Genomic DNA, 19,420 nt, shown 5'->3' with positions numbered 1-19,420 from the left:
AATAAAAAGGAATGCCCACCTTCTAACGATGACGGTACTCGCGCTCTCGGTCGCGCTCCCGGTCCCGGTCCCGGTCGCGGTCCCGGTGTCTCTCACGCTCTCTGCTTCTCTCTCTGTAATAATCATCATGGCGATCTCTACTCCGAGATTTATGACGCCGACTCTTTTCCCGTGATCTACTATGGTCCCTTTCTCTTGATCGTTCACGTCTTCTAAAAGAAATTACTGGATTAATACTGTCCGTAACTGTAAAGCTTCAAAAAGTATTTAATACAGTTGTCTTTCCTCTATCACTAGCTTTACTTTCCGTGGTTTCAGCTATAAGCCACCAGTCCAAAAGTATTAATATAAAATCTCAAAAATAAAACAACTGTATGCCATTCTGATTAGGGTAGGAGTAAGAGGCAGCTCCTAATCAATGAACTCTGAGTGAACACACTGTTACCATTGCCACGCGGGGGTCTCTAGGCCCTACTTAATTAAGCACCTGCAACACTGCAAAGAGGATTCCCATATAGGGCCAGCACTGTGAAGCATCCCTCTGCCCAGTGCATCCACACTAAATGTTATTTGCCCATTAATTATTCAACAGTCTTAAGGATCATCATAAGGTACAGGGCTTATGCTTAAATAATCCTTGGATTACTTAAGAATAACACCAAAGTAGGAGGAGAGTAGGGATGTTGAAATTTGGACACTGTTCCTTTAAGGGGGGAAAAAGGCATGTTGAAATTGCTAAGGTTTACAATGAGAACCCATAAAACAATGAAGAAAGAAAAGTTTATGCAAATTTTGCCATCACATCTTAAAAACCCAAAAATCTTAGGCAAACCTCATAATAATTCCATTAGTTTAAATAAGAATTATCTTACGATGTTAATTGCTAAACCGGGCAGCTGATGTTAAGTGCTAAGCTTCTTGATCAAGCTAGATGTCTCCACGATGAAGACAATGCTCAGAGGTACTTACACTGAGCCAAAAAAGATAGTAAAAACTGTGTCCAGTATGAACTCCTTACTCTTAATTAAGATACTACCTCCAGGAAAAGCATACTAAGGACAGACAAATACATCATTTGGAGAACTAGAGATGACTTCAGGGGTTATAAACCCTGGCTGCTCTTCCATGGATCCCAGGTTCAATTCTCAGCACCCAAATAGTGGCTCATACCCACCACTAACTTTAGTTCCGGGGAACCCAAGGCACTTTTCTAGCCTTTGTGGCCACCTAGCATGGGTGGTTTATAACCAGAAATGCAGACAAAACACCTGCATATATGAAATCAAAGTAGTTGAAATGTGGCTGTGTAAGAATAAAGAGCCAGGCTGATCTTTCTGTAAGTTTAAGGCTAGCCTCACCTATATAGTGAAGCCCTTTCTCAAAAGAGATAATATCATGTAAAGATTAAACATTTACCTCACAAAATAAATAAAATTTCAAAATTGGCAAAAATGCTTTTTAAAGTAACCTTTAAAAAACAGAATCTAGGGCTGGTGTGATAGCTCAGTGGTTAAGAGCACTGACTGTACTTCCAGAAGTCTGGAGTTCAATTCCAGCAACCACATGGTAGCTCACAACCATTCGTTGGATGCCCTCCTTTGATGTATCTGAAGAAAGCAACTGTGCTCATATATATAAAATAAATAAATAAACCTTAAAAGCAAACAAACAGAAACACAGTATCTATTACAGGGTCTGAAGAGCTGGCTCAGTGGTTCAGAGCACTTGCTGCTCTTCCTGAAGATCAGGGTTTGATTCCAGCACCCACACGATGGCTTACAAGCATCACACCTACCTATCCAGCTCGAGGGGCTCAATGAATGCTCTCTTCTGACTTCCTCAAGCACCAGAGAAATATATACATGCTTGCTAGGAAACCACTGATACACACAAAATAAGCAAAGCTAAACTAAAATTGCACCTATATTACAAAATAACCACTCATTCATAACTCCCTTTCAAAAGTACCCTGTCTCTTGTATAAAGCAGTGTTTAATTGTTCAAGCTCCCACCTTGTTCATCACGTGTTCACTAAGAAATGGACATCAATAATACTACAAAATAGACTCTGACGACTAGATTATGTTAAAATATGAAGAAATACAGAGACAATAAATGTTGAGGGGAAAGGAAAGTGGCTCCAAGGAGTATCAAGCACAAAAAAATCAGTAAGGTGGTCAAAGGCTTGGTGTGTCCACAAGAAGGGCCCATTTGCGCTAGAGAACAGTAAGTATAGGAGTTAAGAGAATCCAAGGAGAGATTACATCACACAGTGTGCTTGCATGCACACAGATGTCTAAGAGTAAAGAGAAGACAGAGTTCCTTGCATCTCAGGATTGCAGGAAGCACCAATATATCATTCAGACAGAGTTTTTTGGGTTTTGTTGTTGTTTTTTAAATGTTTGTTTGCTGGGTACATAGTAAGTAAAATCACAGTTCCATTTTTTTATAAGTTCTGTGTGTGTGTGTGTGTGTGTGTGTGTGTGTGTGTGTGTGTAAGAGAGAGAGAGAGACAGAGAGACAGAGAGACAGAGAGAGAGACAGAAGAGAGACAGAGAGACAGAGAGAGAGTGTGAACTAACAGTTTTAAAAATACATGAGACAGGAACATTTTACCTTGATCCAGACCCATAGGACTTGGACTCAATTCCATGAAGGCAATCTTGCAAAGAGCTAATAAGAACTTTGCAACGGTCATCTGCAGATACTTTGGACTGTTTAATTAAAGAAATTGCTGTTACTAATGTTTCAATAGCACTCCCATAATCACCTGCAGGAGAAAAAAAAAAGGTTAAATATCAGATTTTTGTTTCTAATTATTCCCCACCCCACCCCTTTTCTAGATAGGATTTCTCTGTGTAGCCCTGGCTGTCCTGGAACTCACTCCATAGACTAGGCTGGCCTTGAACTCAGAAATCCTCCTGCCTCTGCTTCTCGAGTGCTGGGATTACAGGCGTGCGCCACCACTGCCCAGCTCCAATTATCTTTTCAGATAGTTCTTGCTATCCTAGAACTCTCTCTACAGACCAGTCTGGCCTCAAACTAAGAAATTCAACTGCTTCCTGAATCCTGTGCTGGGATTAAAGGCATGTGTCACCTCAGCCTGACCTGAAAATTGTCTTTCAAGATGACCACAGACAACGACTTTTGTTCAGTGTTTGGAATTTGGAAAAGACTCTCATTTTCATGAAGCTAATGCAACTGAAATATGAGACTAAATAAGCTACCTCTAGGATTCTGAACTATTAAATACTAAAGTTATTATTTATATCTTTTTCATGTGCACAAGTATTTTGCCTACATGTCTTTTTATCCAAAGAAAAAGTGGTGCCCACTGAGAGCAAAGAGGCTGTCAGATCTGCTGGAACTAAAGTTATAAAAGTTTGTGACCCTCCACACAGGTGCTGGGAATCAATCCTGGATCCTACGGAGTAGCAGCCAGTGTAACTCCTAAGCTACCTCTCCAATCCCCAGTTGGAATTTATTTTTAACTGTATGTATATGCATATTTTGCCTGCATGTATGTGTGTACCTGGTACCCACTGAAGAAAGAGGATACTGGATCCCAGCACTAGCATCCAGTACTCTTAACCACAGAGCCACCTCTCCACCTCCAATAAGCATTTATATCTAAACCTATTAATGTAAAATTGGTGGTCTTCCCACTACATGACATATCTCTTCCTTTAATACTTTAAAACTGTCAGATACTGATTTGGGACTAACTGTAGAGATTTATATACAGTTAAGAAAACTGTCTTTATAAAGTGCACTTAAGCTTTGCGTTTAATTTTAGATTGTATGTATATGGGTGTTTTGACTGCATGTGTGTTTGTCTTTGCATTATAAGCATGGCTGATGCTGCAGAAGGAAGAGAGGGCCTTGGATCCCCTGGATTAACAGATGTTACTAATCACACCAGGGTCCTCTGAAGAACAGCCAGCTCTAAGTCAGTTCTCCAGCCCCTGGATTTAGGTGATTCAAGACTGAAACAAAAATACAAACCAGCACTAGCGTCAGACACAGCTCTTGAAATAGCACTGCTTGAGATTGCCCGATTTCTATTCATGATTTCTTCAAACTCAGCTTCACTTAGAGGTGTTCTTGCAGTATCCATTTCCCTACAAAAGACAACAAAATGATAAGTTGTTACTTAACAAAAGTTCTCAAATTAGTAACAATGTAAACACTCCACACAAGTAGCTTTCGGCATTTGCTTTAGAGACAGTTGTTACTTTTATGATTGAAGAACCCTATTTTCCCTATCAGATCAAATTCCCCTTTCCACTGTCTTCTGGCTGAAATTTGTTGCAGTTTAGAAATCTGATCTTTCTACAGGACAGAAGCTACTTTTCTAAAATACAAAAGACTTCAAAGTACTTAATCTTTTACCAACTAAAGAGTTTCAGTACTACACGTTTAACTTACCTCCCAGGTGGACCATAATCACCCCTATCATATGGGGGAGGTCGGCCATATGGGTCTGTTGGTGGAGGACCTCGACTATCTGATGTTGGCATGCCACTATTAGTTGGTGGAGGAAAAAAAGCAGGATTCACATGTGGAGCTGGTGGCGGGGCACCTGGAGGTGGTCCCGGAAGATGTGGAGGAGGAGCGAGTGTAAGGGGAGGCCCTAGTGGACCTGGTGGCCGAGGTGGAAAGGGGCCTGGCGGTGGAGGTGGTCCCTGCTGTGGAGGCGGTGGACCTGGAGGGGGGCCGTAGCCTGGAACTGGAGGTGGAGGCCCAGGAGGAAGTGGACCCAGCGGAGGCTGCCCAAAAGGTTGTCCAGGAAAAAGAACTGGTGGTGGAGGGCGGTCTCCTCGATTAGGAGGTCCTGCGAGAGGAGGCGGCAGAACCTGACCAGGAGGTGGAGGACCTGGTGGGCCAGGTGGGCCAGGTGGGCCTAAAGGTGGACGTGGTGGAGTTTGTCCAGCTACAAGATAGAGAAAAGGAAAAAAATCATTTCAATAAAGGTATTTAACTATTACATGTCAAGAATAAATTTCTAAAACATAATTTATAAACCATGACTCGCTCTTTGAATGAAGCCCATAGGGTAACACCCTAATCCTAATAACTACAAAGATAAAGAATATCCTTACAAATTTAACTAGTGTAAATTATGATTAAGGAAAATCACTAAAACAAAAAACCTGGTAAGACTTTAACACTTAAGAGTTTCCATCTTTCAGCATACACACTTCTCACAGTGAAATCACCCACCTTACAGTCTACTCTGATGCCAAGCTAGAAAGTGAAACAGGGAAAATGGTCTTGAAAGGATTTTTTAAGAGGTAAGAAAATAAGACGGATGTAAATATTCTATATATAAATTCAAGCAAGTTTGGAGAAAAATAAAGACCTTTTAGGCCAAAAATGGGTATTTCCTCTATGCTGTGCCCCAAATGCCATGGAATCCTAGTTTCCAGGAACAAAGGCCGAGTTCCTTTAACAAGATGCTTGATCAAATTTCCTGGGTTCCAAAAATAGCATAACAAGGAGAGTGAGTCACATTAATAATGCATTACTTGAAAAAGAGAGAAAGGAAAAGAGGTATTAGGCAGACATATTTTCTCCATGATAAACTTAAAAAGTTTTACCTGGGAAAGGTGGAGGTGGCCCTCCTGGTCCTGCTGGCCCAGGAAATCTGTCCCCACCAGGAACAGCCCCTGGAAAGCGGCCCCGTCCTCTAGCGCCTTGTGGAAACGCTGCGCGTGAACTGCCTCCTGGAGGACCAGCTTTCCCTTCCCCAGACATCTGTCCTGACTGTGTGGCTGCGAACATCCAAACACTCATAAGTAGCACTTATTAAAAGTTTTCAGAACTGTAACCACTGCTGTTAGAAACTATTTCTAAGCTCATTGATACTATTCATCAATTTATGGATGCCTCGGACCGATGTAAAGTGCTTGGCAGGAAAAACATTCACATTAAATACTCTCTTAGCCTTAAAACAGTCAAATTTAAATGTATTTCTACTGAGAGATAAACAAGTCACTTTTAAAATACCAGTGCCCTGCAATAGCCAAAACAGAAAATCTTCAACCAAAATCTTAATTTCAATAAGAAATTATTTTATGCTGTGTAATATATTCTTCAGTTAAATCTTAATTGCCAAAAAATTAAAACAAAACCACTTGGATTTCTATTAATAACAACAAGCCCCTTCTACATTTATTTTACTAAGTAGTAAAAGGTCTTGGGAGCAAGCAGAAAATCCAGTAACTACTTCAATAGCCTCTCCTCCATCAGAACATTAGAGGCTCCTCCTCTAAGGCTTAGAAAGTAGCTTCTGTTCTCCAAGATAGAGTGGCAGGACAAGAATGCCAACACCAGGGATTTGTCAAACTACTGCAAACTGATTGGTCTCTCTATAAAAACCTGGAATGGGAGTGGGTTTCCAGGATATTGGCCCATAGTCATAAGCAATGATTAAATCAAGTTCATGAAAAACTAAACAGTAATATGACTTCCTAAGTATAATATTTAACAAATGCCAGCAACACTGCTTAAATACATTTTTAAAAAGGCTGCTGAGAGGTTTGCTTACTTTTCCTGGATTGCATTTCAAACTGACTCAGGAACTGTTTATTGCATGGAGTTACAACAGGATTCTGACCATGAAGTTCTCTTTTAGGCAAAAGATCCATTAACTTTTTGGAAGATGCTTCAGATCCAACACCAACAAGAGCAAATCTAAAAGATGTTAAGGGGGTAAGAATAAAAAGCAAGGAGGAACTGAGAACGGTGCTGTTGATTAAAAACAAAAATGGTTCTTAGTCTTTTTAAAGAAAGATTATGTACACAGTATTCAGCCTGCATGTACGCCTGCATGCCAGAAGAGGGCGCAAGATCTCATTATAGATGGTTGTGAGCCATCATGTAGTTGCTGAGACTCGAACTCAAGACTTCTGGAAGAACAGCCAGTGTTCTCAACCTCAGAGCCATCTCTCCAGCCTCTTAATTTACTCTTATCAGAAGAAAAAAATAAATTATTTAAGGCTACACAAACTTACACTATTTTTTATAATGTACTACAGAATTCATTCTTAATGTACAATCCAATAAATTTTTTAAAGTATATTCATGAGTTTTACAAATATCATGATGGTCCATGTTACAACATTCATCATTATCAAAAGAAAATCCATAGCCTCTACCACCACTATTTACTCTTGTCCCTTAATCACAGGGAATCATAAATCTATTTTGTCTCTACGGATAGGCCTCATTTGGAATTTCAAATAAATGGAGTATAAAATTCTTTACAACCAGCTTCACTGAGCATTAAAGGTCTAGTGACATTATAGCATGTATCACTAATTCATTCCTTTTAATGACTGAGTAATATTCTAATATAGACATCAGTTTTGTTTTTGCTTTAAGTCCACCCATCAGGCAACAGGCACTTGGGTTGTCACTTTTTATTGCCACAAAAAGATATTCAGGGGCTGGAGAGATTGCTCAGAAGAGCATTGACTATTCTTCCAGAACTTAAATTCAATTCCCAGTACCCATATGGTAGCTCACAACCATTCATAACTCCAGTTTCAAGGGATCCAATTCCCTCTTCTGTTTTGCATGGATATTAGGAATACACAGAATGTGTGTGGTGTGTGTGTGTGTGTGTGTGTGTGTGTGTGTGTAGCCAAATACCCATACACATAAAATAATGAACTAATGCTCAGCATCACTACCCACCAGGTACAAATCAAAACCATAAAGAGATGCAATCTCCCACTACAATCAAAATGACAGTTATTCAGTGCTGGTAGGGATAATGAGAAACTACAACCCACCTGCATGGAGCAATGTACAATCTGGCAGCTTCGCAAAAGTTAAACAGACTTACCATATAACTTACTAACTCCACTCCTAGGTATATGCCCAAAACAAGCAAGCCATTATGTTCACACAAAGCAGCACACTATATTCTTAGAAATGACCACCTTGGTAACTAAAAGTAGAAACCACCCAAACATTCAGCAGTGGATAGGTCCTGGGCTCCTCTTTAAGTGCTACCCCATTATATGGGACTATTACTCGGGTGTAAAAAAAGGAATGCTAATGCTGTCACATGGAGAAACCTTGAAAACATTACACTAGGTGAAAGAAGTCAGACACGCAGGACATTAATATTATTGTATTTATAAAACACCAAGTATATTTTATTTATAATACCCAGAATAGGCAAATTCTGACAGAATATGAATGCTTTATGGGCAGGCAAAGAGTACAAGGGAGATCGGAGATTGATGCTAACAGACACAGGCTTAACTTTGATGATGGTGGTGTTGGGGTGATGAAATGTTCTGGAATTAGACTTACAGTTCCTTAACTTTGTAAATATGTATTTTTAAGTACTGTATTGTACTCATACCGATACAAAATAAATGTAAATGGATCCAATTTTGTGTTTATTATATTATTCCTAAGAGGCACAAGTGGAAACAACCATAAAATAAGCATTTCTTTTGCTCTTTCTAATCAAGCATGACAAAGTATGAATTATATACACTAACTTGTAGGGGAAAGCACAGAAGCACATTCACTAAAGTGATTATCTGTAAATGGTGAAAGTGTGGCAATTCATTTTCTTACTTTTAGATACTTGCACTATATAATGTTCATATAATAATCTTATCCCATGTGCATAATTTGCTATTTTAGGGAAATATAATTATTTCCCTAATATTCTAATATTTCCCTAATAATATTCTAATTTCTAATAATCTCCCTACTAATATTCAATTATTCTCCATCATTTTTTTTCTTATGGTACTGGGATCAAACTCACGTCAGGCAAGTGGTTCTAGCACCAAGCTATATATATCCAGATATTCCCTATCTTTTTTTTTGGGGGGGGGGGGGGTTGAGACAGGCTTTCTCTGTATAGCTCTGGCTGTCCTGGAACTTGCTCTTTAGATCAGGCTAGCCTCCTGCCTGGCTCTGCCTCCCAAGTGCTAGCATTAAAGGTCTGTGCCACTACTACCTGACCCTTCCCTCTCTCTTAAATCACAATAAAAACAATGCTTCTTAGCATAGTTATTTCAATCTTAGGAGTGTATTCAGTATAGTCAGGAAACAGGCCTAGCCTGTCCACAGTCCCATCTCAAGCAGCTTCTGTGTGTTTTTAAAAAACAAAGAATACAAAATTCAAGTATGAATCTCTGCCTAAGCTCTTCGTTCCAGTGTAAGATTGTCAGATTTATGCAGCAAGGATCTTTACTACCTAAGCCATTTTGTCAGTGTTAATGTGTTCATGTGTTTCAAATGTGTGTTTATCAGCATTAAACTTAAATTTGTAAATTGTAATCACTATCAGATTACATTTGGAAAAAAATTAAATTCTTACCCCTTTGATTGTCCATTTGCCCGATTTTCAAAAAATTTTATCTCCAAAATATCATTTACTCCCAAAGAATGAACTGCTTCAGTTAGGTCCTCATCTGTTGTCCACTGCAAGACATTTCCTCTTATTAGCCAGTAAAGCATATTCAGTTTTTACTGTCTGAATTTAACATTTAAAGGAAAACCAACAATAAGAGAAAAGTATTTATTTTTGCAAATCTAAGTATTACTGCCCGTCGACCTACAATACTATAGTATGTCACTAATACCAATATGTGGGTTTTTATCAAACACTTAACTCTTACCTCAGTCACTATTTTCATAAGATGCAAAGAGGGGGATAAAGAGCTTGTTCAAATTCACAAAACATAAACATATGCAGATTCCTTTTTCGTTCTTCGTTCTGTTTATTTTGAGATGGGTTTCTGTGTAGCCATGGCTATATTAGAACCCACTATGTAGACCAGGCTGTCCAGGAACTCAGAAGATCAGCCTTCAGAGGCATGCACCACCAAATCCAGCAAGAGCACCATTTTTGGTTTTGTTTTCTGAGACAGGATCTCATATATAGTCTTGGACTAAACTATGTAGACCAGACTGGCCCTCAAACTCAAGAGACACACCTGCCTTTGCCCACCCAGTGCTGAGATTAAAGATGTGCACCACCATACCAGGCTGCCAATTCTTATTTAGCAATGTTATACTGCCATTATTTCTAATTTTGTGAGGACTGCTCAGATTGGATGACAGAAGACTCGGTCAATGTGAGGGCTGGAGAGAGGGCCCCATGGAGCACCCCAGATTCAATTCCCAATACCCACATGATGGCTCACAACCATATAACTTCAGTCCCAGGAAATCTGATGCCCTCTTCTGGCCCCTGAGGGACTGTATGCATGTGGTGCACAAACATGCATACATATAAATACCCATATACATAAAACAATAAAGCAATGTGAAGTTAAATATTTTCACATAAAATTCTATAAGCAGAGTAGAAGGGTGTCAACATGTTGTTATAATGTTTAAATTCCCAATATACTAGCTGAGATAAAGATGTTCTAGGACTGTTTTGGTGACTATGCCAGGTCTGATGCTTACAGACAAGTGTTCACGAGGCATTTAACCAACAGTCTCAGAATCTTATGAACAACACAATTAAAATACAAAATATATCTAGGCAACACATATTATAAAGTATCTAACAACTTCTAACCAATTTCAAATTTAAGGTCAGAAATGAAACTTAAATCTGTAATACAAATTAGAAAATAAGGAATAATTTAAAACTGTATTGGTATTTTATCTTTCTTTCTCCCATAATCTTAAATTCTTAACTTGAGACCCTGTGTGAACATTTTTCTTAGTGAAACTGGTAGGAATGTAAAAAGGGTGAGTGAAGACAATTGCAAACTCAAGTAGTATATCTTCAAACTATATAGTTCAAAATTATAGTATAATTAGACTATAAAGTTCAAAATTATAGTAACTGCAATGTCTTTTTAAAAGAACTTCGTTTTGCCCTTCTCATCACTTGGGTAAACATGAAAAAATTATAATATTTTTATATAATAATGTCCATTTTTTTAAAGCTGGGCAAAAACATGTACTACTAGAGCAGTTCAAATGACTGCCAACAATCTGTGTTAACTTCTCTTACCCATGTTAGATTTCCAATATACAATGCAATTCTCTTTCCAGTGTAAGTGTAGACAACGTTTGGTGCTGCTCCTTTACCCACATCATCACCAACAGTTGGTGGAAGAGTGTCCATGTAGTCGCGATCTTCTGGGGCATCGCCATTATTTGCAGATGGAGAGATGACATCATCATACAAATCTATCTGATCATGCCCACCATATTCCGCCTCCTAAGACACAGAAATAATGTTCTAGATTATATGATAGTCAGAATACTAAATAAATGTAGATACCAGTTCATTCAACTTTCTTATTTTAAAAATCTGATAAAGACAGGAAAAGACCCAAAGATCTAAATACAAGTCTCTTCTTACTTTATATAATAAATGTGTTCTTGAATGTATTTAACTAATACCTTCCTTGAAAGTAAAATATTCTTAAAAGCAACCACACGTAAATGCAAATAGACAAGTTTCAAAAGAGTATTTGTCATACATAGTATTGTCACTCACACACATACAATGTGACCACATGTGAAACACCAGTATTTTCTTTGGTATTCATATCTTATTTACCTACTCTGAGAAAGCTATAATGTTTTTTATAAGCTAAATCACAGGTGACAAAAAAATATATACACACACAGGTAAAAAATATATGAAACAGCCTGGTCGTGTTGGACACGCCTTTAATCCCAGCACTTGGGAGGCAGAAGCAGGTGAATTTCTGAGTTTGAGGCCAGCCTGGTCTACAGAGTGAGTTCCAGGACAGCCAGGGCTATACAGAGAAACCCTGTGTCAAAAAAAAAAAAAAAAAAAAAAAAAAAAAAAACCAAAATACAAAACATGAAACTATTCAAAGCAGTATCTTGCAATAACTGTATTGTTCTCAGTAAACAAAGAGCTACTTATCATAAGGCAGAATGTCTGTGAGTCTAATTTAATAAGAAACTAAAGATATCAATTTAATAAGAAACTTAAGGTAAATCAAAGAAAAGCCACCTTTATCAAAAGGCAGAAATTACGGTAAGTCATTGAGTAATGCCATTAACTTTAATGTACAACAATGCCAAAATAATATCTAAGGTAATGAGTTTTTATCCAATAAAGAACCCACTCAAACTGCACTGACAGTAAAACTTAGAAAAAAGGAGGGTGAGCTTTGTGATGTAAGCTGAACCTTCTGGTCATGTGTCTGCAACAGTGGCTCCATAGTCTTAAAAAACATAAAAATTGGTATAGTTGGGCACTTTTAGTGTCTGCAACAGTGGCTCCATAGTCTTAAAAAACGTAAAAATTGGTATAGTTGGGCACTTTTACAGTTTGGTTCTGCACATCAAGTACAATTATTCTAATTATTCAAAGGGAATTGTGTTTCTACCCTCAACAGAGATGATTAATTACGACTTACAGTCTGAGGGAGAGTTTAAAAACAAAACAAAACAAAACAAAACAAAGGGTTACTGAATACAAGACTAATATAAAAGTATTAAAATTTCTATTTTCACTTAGGAAAAAATTAAGAAATAATTCTTCCTTAGTTGCAAACGTATGAAAATGTTCACATAAGTAGACCATCATTTACAGGCAGTAACTGAAGCTACACTAACCTGGGCATTACAGTGGCTATCTTTGTATGACCTGACTTCCTACAGTGATACAGAGCATATTTTCCACACACATAAGGAAGATCATAATCAGCCATTTTGTCTGGTAGTTGGATTGCGTCCAAGTGGTTGAAATAATGCTAATTGAGGACATGGTCCTGGGGTTTGATCTCCATGTGGACTAGTTAGCTGTGTTCCAAGATCTCAGACTGCATTCTTAACCCTGAGGGTATACATTGGACTTAGTGAAAAAACATTAATGAATCTGAATACATATACTGCCACTGCTAAGAAAGCAACTCAAAGGATACTTAATAGTATCTGTAGTCTTCGTTTTTTTTAGATTCACTATTTAAAAACAAATCCAGAACACATTCAAGTGTTTCTACTTCAAGTGGAAAATGTACACACTCTGAAATTAAGCAAAAAGCCTATCACAGGTCATATATTACATATATATAATATATATATTATATACTTCTTAAATAAACTACAGCCTTTCTACTGTCAAAGAAAATTAATAGCATCAAGTTCTGCTATGAAGTCTTTTTTCAAATACATTTCAATTAGCATTCAAAAATAGAAAATTCCAATATATCCTAATATTTCAGGTTCTAAGTCACCCAGTCTTATCCAGGTTTCTAGGATCTAATCATCAATAAAGCGCATATCTACTGTCTAGCAAGAACAGCTCTTAGGCAGCTCGGAATGGTGTCAATGCCATTAATCTCAGCACTTGAAAGCAAAGCTAGGTAGATAATCTGTGAGCTTGAAGTTAGCCTGGTCTACATAAAGGTTTCCAGGTCATAGGATGACCTTGTGGGGGGGGGGGAGGGAAGGAAACAATAAACAAAAGAACAGCTCTTAGGGTTTGTGAAAAGAGTAACAAAGTAATTTTTCTCAATCTCTACTATTCTGAATCACTATAATCACTCTTTTTTAATTGTTTATTTATTTCATGTGCTGCTGTTGCTGTCTTCAGCCACACCAGAAGAGGGCATCAGATCCCATTACAGATGGTTGTGAGCCACCATGTGGTTGCTGGGAATTGAACTCAAGACCTCTGGAAGAGCAGTCAGTGCTCTTAACCGCTGAGCCATCTCTACAGCCACCACTATAATCATTCTAATGGAAGCAAGGCATCAAAATCCAGTAATGGTTGTATCCCTAGGGTTGATGGTCCTGGTAATCCTAGCAGTTGGGAGGCTGGGGCAGAAGCAAGCCTGGGACACAAGCAAGCCTGTGATGCAAAAAAGGAGAGGGCTTGCTTTCTCAAGATTTTGCACTACAGGGTGACTGTTTTCCTCCTACAAAATACACAAAACTGTTCCCCCAGTCAAAGAATAAACTTAAAGGTATGGTAGTTAGAAAAACCAACATCCCATTCTTTTTCTTAAAGCAATGTTTTAATCTTTTTCATTAGCACTATTTCCCTTCCTTCAAGATTTTTACAATTTCCCCCTAATCATACCCTGTAATTTTTACTGATACAGATAAATTGTATATAATATATACTATTATTGGGATTATCCTTTTCCCTGATAGACACAACACTGTTTTGGGTGTTCCTAGAGTACAGTTAAGTCCACTTGTGCACTACTGGTACTACCAGTAAAGAACAGCACCTATTTCAAAAACACCCTATATTTAAAAAAAAAAAAAGCATTATCAGTCATTCCATTGAAAGAATAGTTATTTCATTATAAGAGGAGCTATACTCTGCCTGACAAAATGTATTCACTGCTGTGTAAGAGAAAAACCCAGTAGGAAAAAAAAATGGTTCCAACATATCATCTCCAATCTACTCAGAATGTTTTGCAGTATTTACATATAAACTATACATCTTTTCACATATTTTAAGTTATCTCAAGATTTCTTTAAACTAACACAATGTAGATGTTTATATTAAAAGTGATTACACTGTATTGATTTTGTGAATAACGGGAAGAAGTATGTACATATGTAGTACACGTGCAATCTCACCCAAGCAGGATTTTTGATTCCAGGTGAATTCTAAACACAAGAAAATCTGGATTCTTTTTTTCCCCAGAATATATCACATTATAGATATGTTAAGTGAATTAATTTTATAATTCCTGTAAAATGTTAAATTAGTATGCCATCTCTCCAGCCCCTATAGATTTATCTTTAAGCTATTTTCATTAAGCATTATCATAAAGTTTCACAGGATAATAGTTGCTTTTCAGTGAATATACAATGACTAAGTATAAAGTGAAATGATTCATTCAATAAACTTAGACTTATAGGGACATCTAAATCCTTACTTACAAACTGCCACCCCAGCCCCAGCCATTGCCTCCATTTGCTTGTAAAGTTAGTTGAGCAGGTAACTAAATGAGTAGTACTCCTTGCTATCAATGATCCACAATCTGATAAAATAGACACTAAACTACATAAACTGCTTCTGACTGACCCCCAGATAAACAAAATATATATTATTTGATTGTACAGAAGAACATAAACTGAGCATGCCTAATTAAAGAACCAGGTTTAGTTCCTAGCACCCTCATGGTAGCTCACAACCATCTATAACCAGTTCCAGAGGATCTTATGCCGTCTTCTGACTTCCATGAGTGAGCACCAGAAATGCACAAGGTACACATACATACGAACAATCCATAAACATAGAGGAATCAGTACATTTTGGGGTGGGAAGAACTGCTTTCTGTGTGACTCTAAAGTCAGTACAAGCAATGTAGATTCAGTAGTTCACAGTCTCCTTCCAATGAGTAACTTTTCACTTTGTCCACAAGTAAAAGCTTTTAGAAACCAAGCAGACAGGTGTTTCTGTTCCTTCTCATCTTTTTTCTCCATTCTTAAAATTATATAGTAAAGGGGCTGGAGAGATGGCATGGCGTCTGTTCTTCCAGAGGTCCTGGGTTCAATTCCCAGCAACCACACAACCATCTGTAATGGGAGCCCATGCCCCCTTCTGGTGTCTGAAAACAGAGCACTCACACATAAATAAGTCTTTTTTTTTTTTAAATTACCTAGTAAAGAACATAAATACACTAACCTGAGTCTCATCCTACCCCCAATAAAGCTTAATACTCAGTCTCATACTTTCTGCAATTTATTGTGCTTTTCCAAAATGCAAAACTTTATTAAAGTATACCGTTTAAAATAGTAAAAAGAGACTAATGACTAGACAGAATTTCAAAGTACAATTAAAACTGCAGCTCACATTAGACAACAAAAGATGTTTAGGGACTAAAGAGATGACTAAATGGTTAGAGCACAGGCTGCTCTTCCGCGCACTCACATTTAATTCCCAGCACTACATGGCTGTTTACAACCCTCTATAACTCTAATTCCAGGAAATCTGACTCCCTCTTCTGGACTCCTTGGGCACCAGGCACTCACATAGTTCAACATTCATACAGGTAAAAGTCTCATACACATTTAAAAAGAAGAAAGACAGAGAAAGAAAAGAAACAAAACAATACAAAACTAACATGTTTGTAGATGTTTAGAATGCAAAATAATTTAAAATGTCTAATGATCAGTTCGGAAAAATATTTTGCTCAACTAATCAAATAATCACACTGGTTACCATAGCAGAAATAGGGTTACCATCCATTAAGAGAGACCAGATTACTAGGGATGTTGCACTGCAGTGAAGTGCCTAGCATGGTCAAAGGCCTGAGTGCAAACTCCGAACAGTAAGTGGGGAAAGGAGCAAGTGAGCGGGACGCAAGCTGCGACCCAAGCACGGGGAGGGGGCAGCAGGTGCAATCCTAAATTAAAAGAAAAGTAAACCTGGAATACATAGTAAGTTCTAGGTCAACCTGGAATACATAGTAAGTTCTAGGTCAACCAGAGCGACAAGACAGAAAACAAAAACAAAAACAAAAACAAAACTAACAAAGAGAAGGGAGGGAGGGGGAGAGATCAAAGATTAAATCAATAAATAATTTTGTTGCTGCTTTTAATTCCAGTAGGATCTCAGAAAATAGTGCAGTGATAGTAACACAGAAAACATAACAAATCTTAAAATAACTGGCAATCTTTCTGTGGCTACTTTTTTGTTGGGGTGGGGGAGGATTCGGGGCAAGCAAATCATAGAAGTCAATTATACGCAAACAGTAACAAGTAAAGCCTCTGGAGCAAGGCTACAGCTCAGGGGTAGAGCGCTTACCCAGATGTGCTAAGTCCTGGGTTCAGTACCCAGAGCTGCAAACAAGAGGTTTTGGGAAAAGTTACTTAAATCTCCCAATTAATCTACTTAAACCTGCAAAGATTTTACTTGTAAAAGTACACAACCATGTATCAGATACAATGCTAAAAGTACAAGACAATGAAAAGCTACATTTATAAAAAAGAGGCCTACAAAGTAGTTCCTCGTTGGGGGTCAAAAAAGTTTAATCTTGCCAGCACTCGGGAGGCAGAAGCAGGCGGGTCTCTCCTAAGTTCGAGGCCAGCCTGGTCTACAGAATGAGTTCCAGAACAGCCAGGGCTATACAGAGAAACCCTGTTTGTCAGCAGTAATTAAAACCCTACCAAAATTTGCTTTTCTTTTTTAATATTTAAAAACATTCTTGACAAACAAAGCTGTGAAGGATCTAAGAGTTTCCACTGTTTAACTCTCACATCCCTAGTCATAAATAATGGAAAGGAAACCCCATACAAACCAACGGCATTTTATTAATGTTCTTATCGGAACCTTGGAATTTTTAATATGGTTGGGTGTAATTTGAAAACCGTGAATATACGAAATGCAATTTAAAAAAAAAAATGCGAAGAGGAGAGAGTAAGAGGCTAGACGTTCCAAACTCTGGCAAGCAGACCCTTTCAAGGAAGGATACTCGTCAGGAGATGCAACAGCTAGTTCCAAGCATCCGAGGCTGGTGAGACCGGAAAACCTTACACGCCTCACTTTCTCCAGCCCTTCAAATCGCGAAGTAGAGCCCACAGGGCAAACACTTCGCTTTCAAACTACAGTCACGTCCACAACGACTCGTCAGCTACACTGCCAAGGATTCCGATCCCCAGTGCGGGTCACCGTTTCAATTTTTCTGATCTGTTAAGCCAGGTACCACCATCTTTTTTGTTCTGTCCAGCCACCGCGCTTCCAAGTCTTTGGCGCAAGCCATTTATCTTCAGCGATATTTTTTCTCACAAAGGCCAAGGAGTGGGCCTCGGAGGCTCTGCAAGCCCTCGATTAGCGAGGCGGGCCGACGCACCGACTTTTAAATGCGATCGGTGGGGTCCAAAAGTCAGATGACTTGTTGCAGACGTAACCAACCCTAAGCAGCCTTCCCCCTCGGGAGCCGGCGAGCAAGGACCCGGGCGCCACGCCGAAACCGGTCGCAAACGCGAGCAGGAGCCCAGGGAGAGCGGGCGCGCGGGATACAAAGGGCTGTGAACGCGGCCTTCCATGAGGCGACCGTGCGCGGACAGAGACACAAAATGGAGCGGCGGGAGGAATCGGAACCCGAAGCGGCAGGGCCGGGATGGAGGCGGCGAGCGCGCGCCGGGCCAGGGCTTCCCCTCAGGCCGGCAGCGGGGGAGGGGGCGCGGCGGCCCGTTCTCCCCGCCCCGCACACGCGGCCTAGCTCGGCGGGAAGCGCCCGCCACCCAGCCAACAATGGGGCGTGAGGCCGTCCTGAGGAAGGGGCGGGCAGCGGCGGCGGCTGCACGGCGACCGGGCCCCGCGCTCCAGAGCCCGCGGCCCGCAAAACGACGCGCGAGAACAAGGGGTGAGGGGACGTCGCGCACGGCGGCGCGGCCCGGAGGCGCCAAGGGCGCACGGTCTGCAGCGAAGCCGGCTCGCGGCCCGCGGCCCGCGGCGGCCCTGGTCAGCCAAGCGTCCAGGCCGCGGCACCGTCCGCGGCGGCGGCGGAGCCCGGATCCTAACGTACCTGGTTGAACTCTTCGCCCACATCCGCGTAAATGTCTATGTGGTCCACACCGTCCGCCATCTTCCCTCGGCCTCGGCCGCCGCCGCCGCCGCCGCCTCCTGCAGGTCGGCCCGCCGAGGCAGCAGCAGCGGATCTAGCGGTGGGGGCGGGGCGCGTACGTCACTTCCGAGGGGCGGAGACCAGGGCGCAGCGGCCCGCTGGTGCTGACGGGGGACCCCACCGAGGGTCCGCGGCGGTTCCGAGTCGCTAACTAGTTCCTTTGTGTGCTGGATTAAGCCGCGGCTGGGGCAGGGGCGTGATTTCCTGTGCTGCCCCGCCATCCTGCATGCCATGGAACCCGCTTGTTTCCAGAGACTGTCTTTTCAAACTGCTTTTCTGGCACTAGATATCTATATATGTGTATGTCGCTATATACAGATATATTTATATATTTACGTTTTCAGTCTTTCCTACGTTTTTTGCTTCCAAGGCTTGGAGAGATGGGAGCTGTGTGTACGCAACTAAAAACAAAATATAATGCCCTGGCCAGCCAAGGTCTTATTTTTGCTTCTACAGACCACTGAATTTTGTAGTTATCTTGAGTTATTTGCATATTGCATTTTTGCATCTCTTATCTTTATGCAGTTGTAATCATCTTTTCGCTTCTTCCCACCTCCTCCTTCTCCTCCTTCCTTCCCCCCACTGCCTTTGCTTTATCTTTTTATGTCTGTAGTAGGTTTTCTCCAGCCATCGTTCAGAGGCTTCTATCCTCATTTTAGAACACGTACAACAGAGTAGACGTTTCCTAAGTCAACAAACTCCTGGATTCAGAATGCTGAGCTAGAAGGGAAATTAAAAAGGTGGCTTGAGGCCCAAACATCCCGTTTTACAGATGAGAGAACTAAGGCCTCATAGAACATAAGTTATTTAACTGGGGTTATATGGCTCGTAAAGGAGCACGC

At 40.1% G+C, this 19,420-nt stretch overlaps 1 protein-coding gene across 6 annotated transcripts in view; it reads right to left on the bottom strand.

Annotated features, from left to right (window-relative positions):
• The window catches only part of Cpsf6 (cleavage and polyadenylation specific factor 6), a 50,394-nt gene extending 31,771 nt beyond the window's left edge, over nucleotides 1-18,623 (bottom strand). For 2 of the 6 annotated variants that reach the window (XM_052165908.1, XM_052165907.1), the window contains exons 1-10: nucleotides 18,480-18,623; nucleotides 11,012-11,221; nucleotides 9,356-9,459; nucleotides 6,551-6,696; nucleotides 5,601-5,774; nucleotides 5,363-5,473; nucleotides 4,429-4,933; nucleotides 4,006-4,121; nucleotides 2,617-2,770; nucleotides 20-212 (exon numbers count right to left, since the gene is read on the bottom strand). In XM_052165908.1, coding sequence (XP_052021868.1) covers nucleotides 23-212; nucleotides 2,617-2,770; nucleotides 4,006-4,121; nucleotides 4,429-4,933; nucleotides 5,363-5,473; nucleotides 5,601-5,774; nucleotides 6,551-6,696; nucleotides 9,356-9,459; nucleotides 11,012-11,221; nucleotides 18,480-18,539 — 1,770 coding nt within the window. In that variant the 5' untranslated portion in view covers nucleotides 18,540-18,623 and the 3' untranslated portion in view covers nucleotides 20-22. The remainder of the gene's footprint in view (nucleotides 1-19; nucleotides 213-2,616; nucleotides 2,771-4,005; nucleotides 4,122-4,428; nucleotides 4,934-5,362; nucleotides 5,474-5,600; nucleotides 5,775-6,550; nucleotides 6,697-9,355; nucleotides 9,460-11,011; nucleotides 11,222-18,479) is intronic. The other 4 variants (XM_052165906.1, XM_052165909.1, XM_052165910.1 and 1 more) reach the window with 4 other exon arrangements.
• Between the last annotated feature and the right edge of the window lie 797 nt (nucleotides 18,624-19,420).

The sequence above is a fragment of the Apodemus sylvaticus genome, chromosome 20 (genome assembly GCF_947179515.1).
Source record: "Apodemus sylvaticus chromosome 20, mApoSyl1.1, whole genome shotgun sequence".
In the NCBI taxonomy this organism is placed as follows: Eukaryota; Metazoa; Chordata; class Mammalia; order Rodentia; family Muridae; genus Apodemus; species Apodemus sylvaticus.
This window is presented reverse-complemented; position numbering and strand designations above follow the sequence as displayed.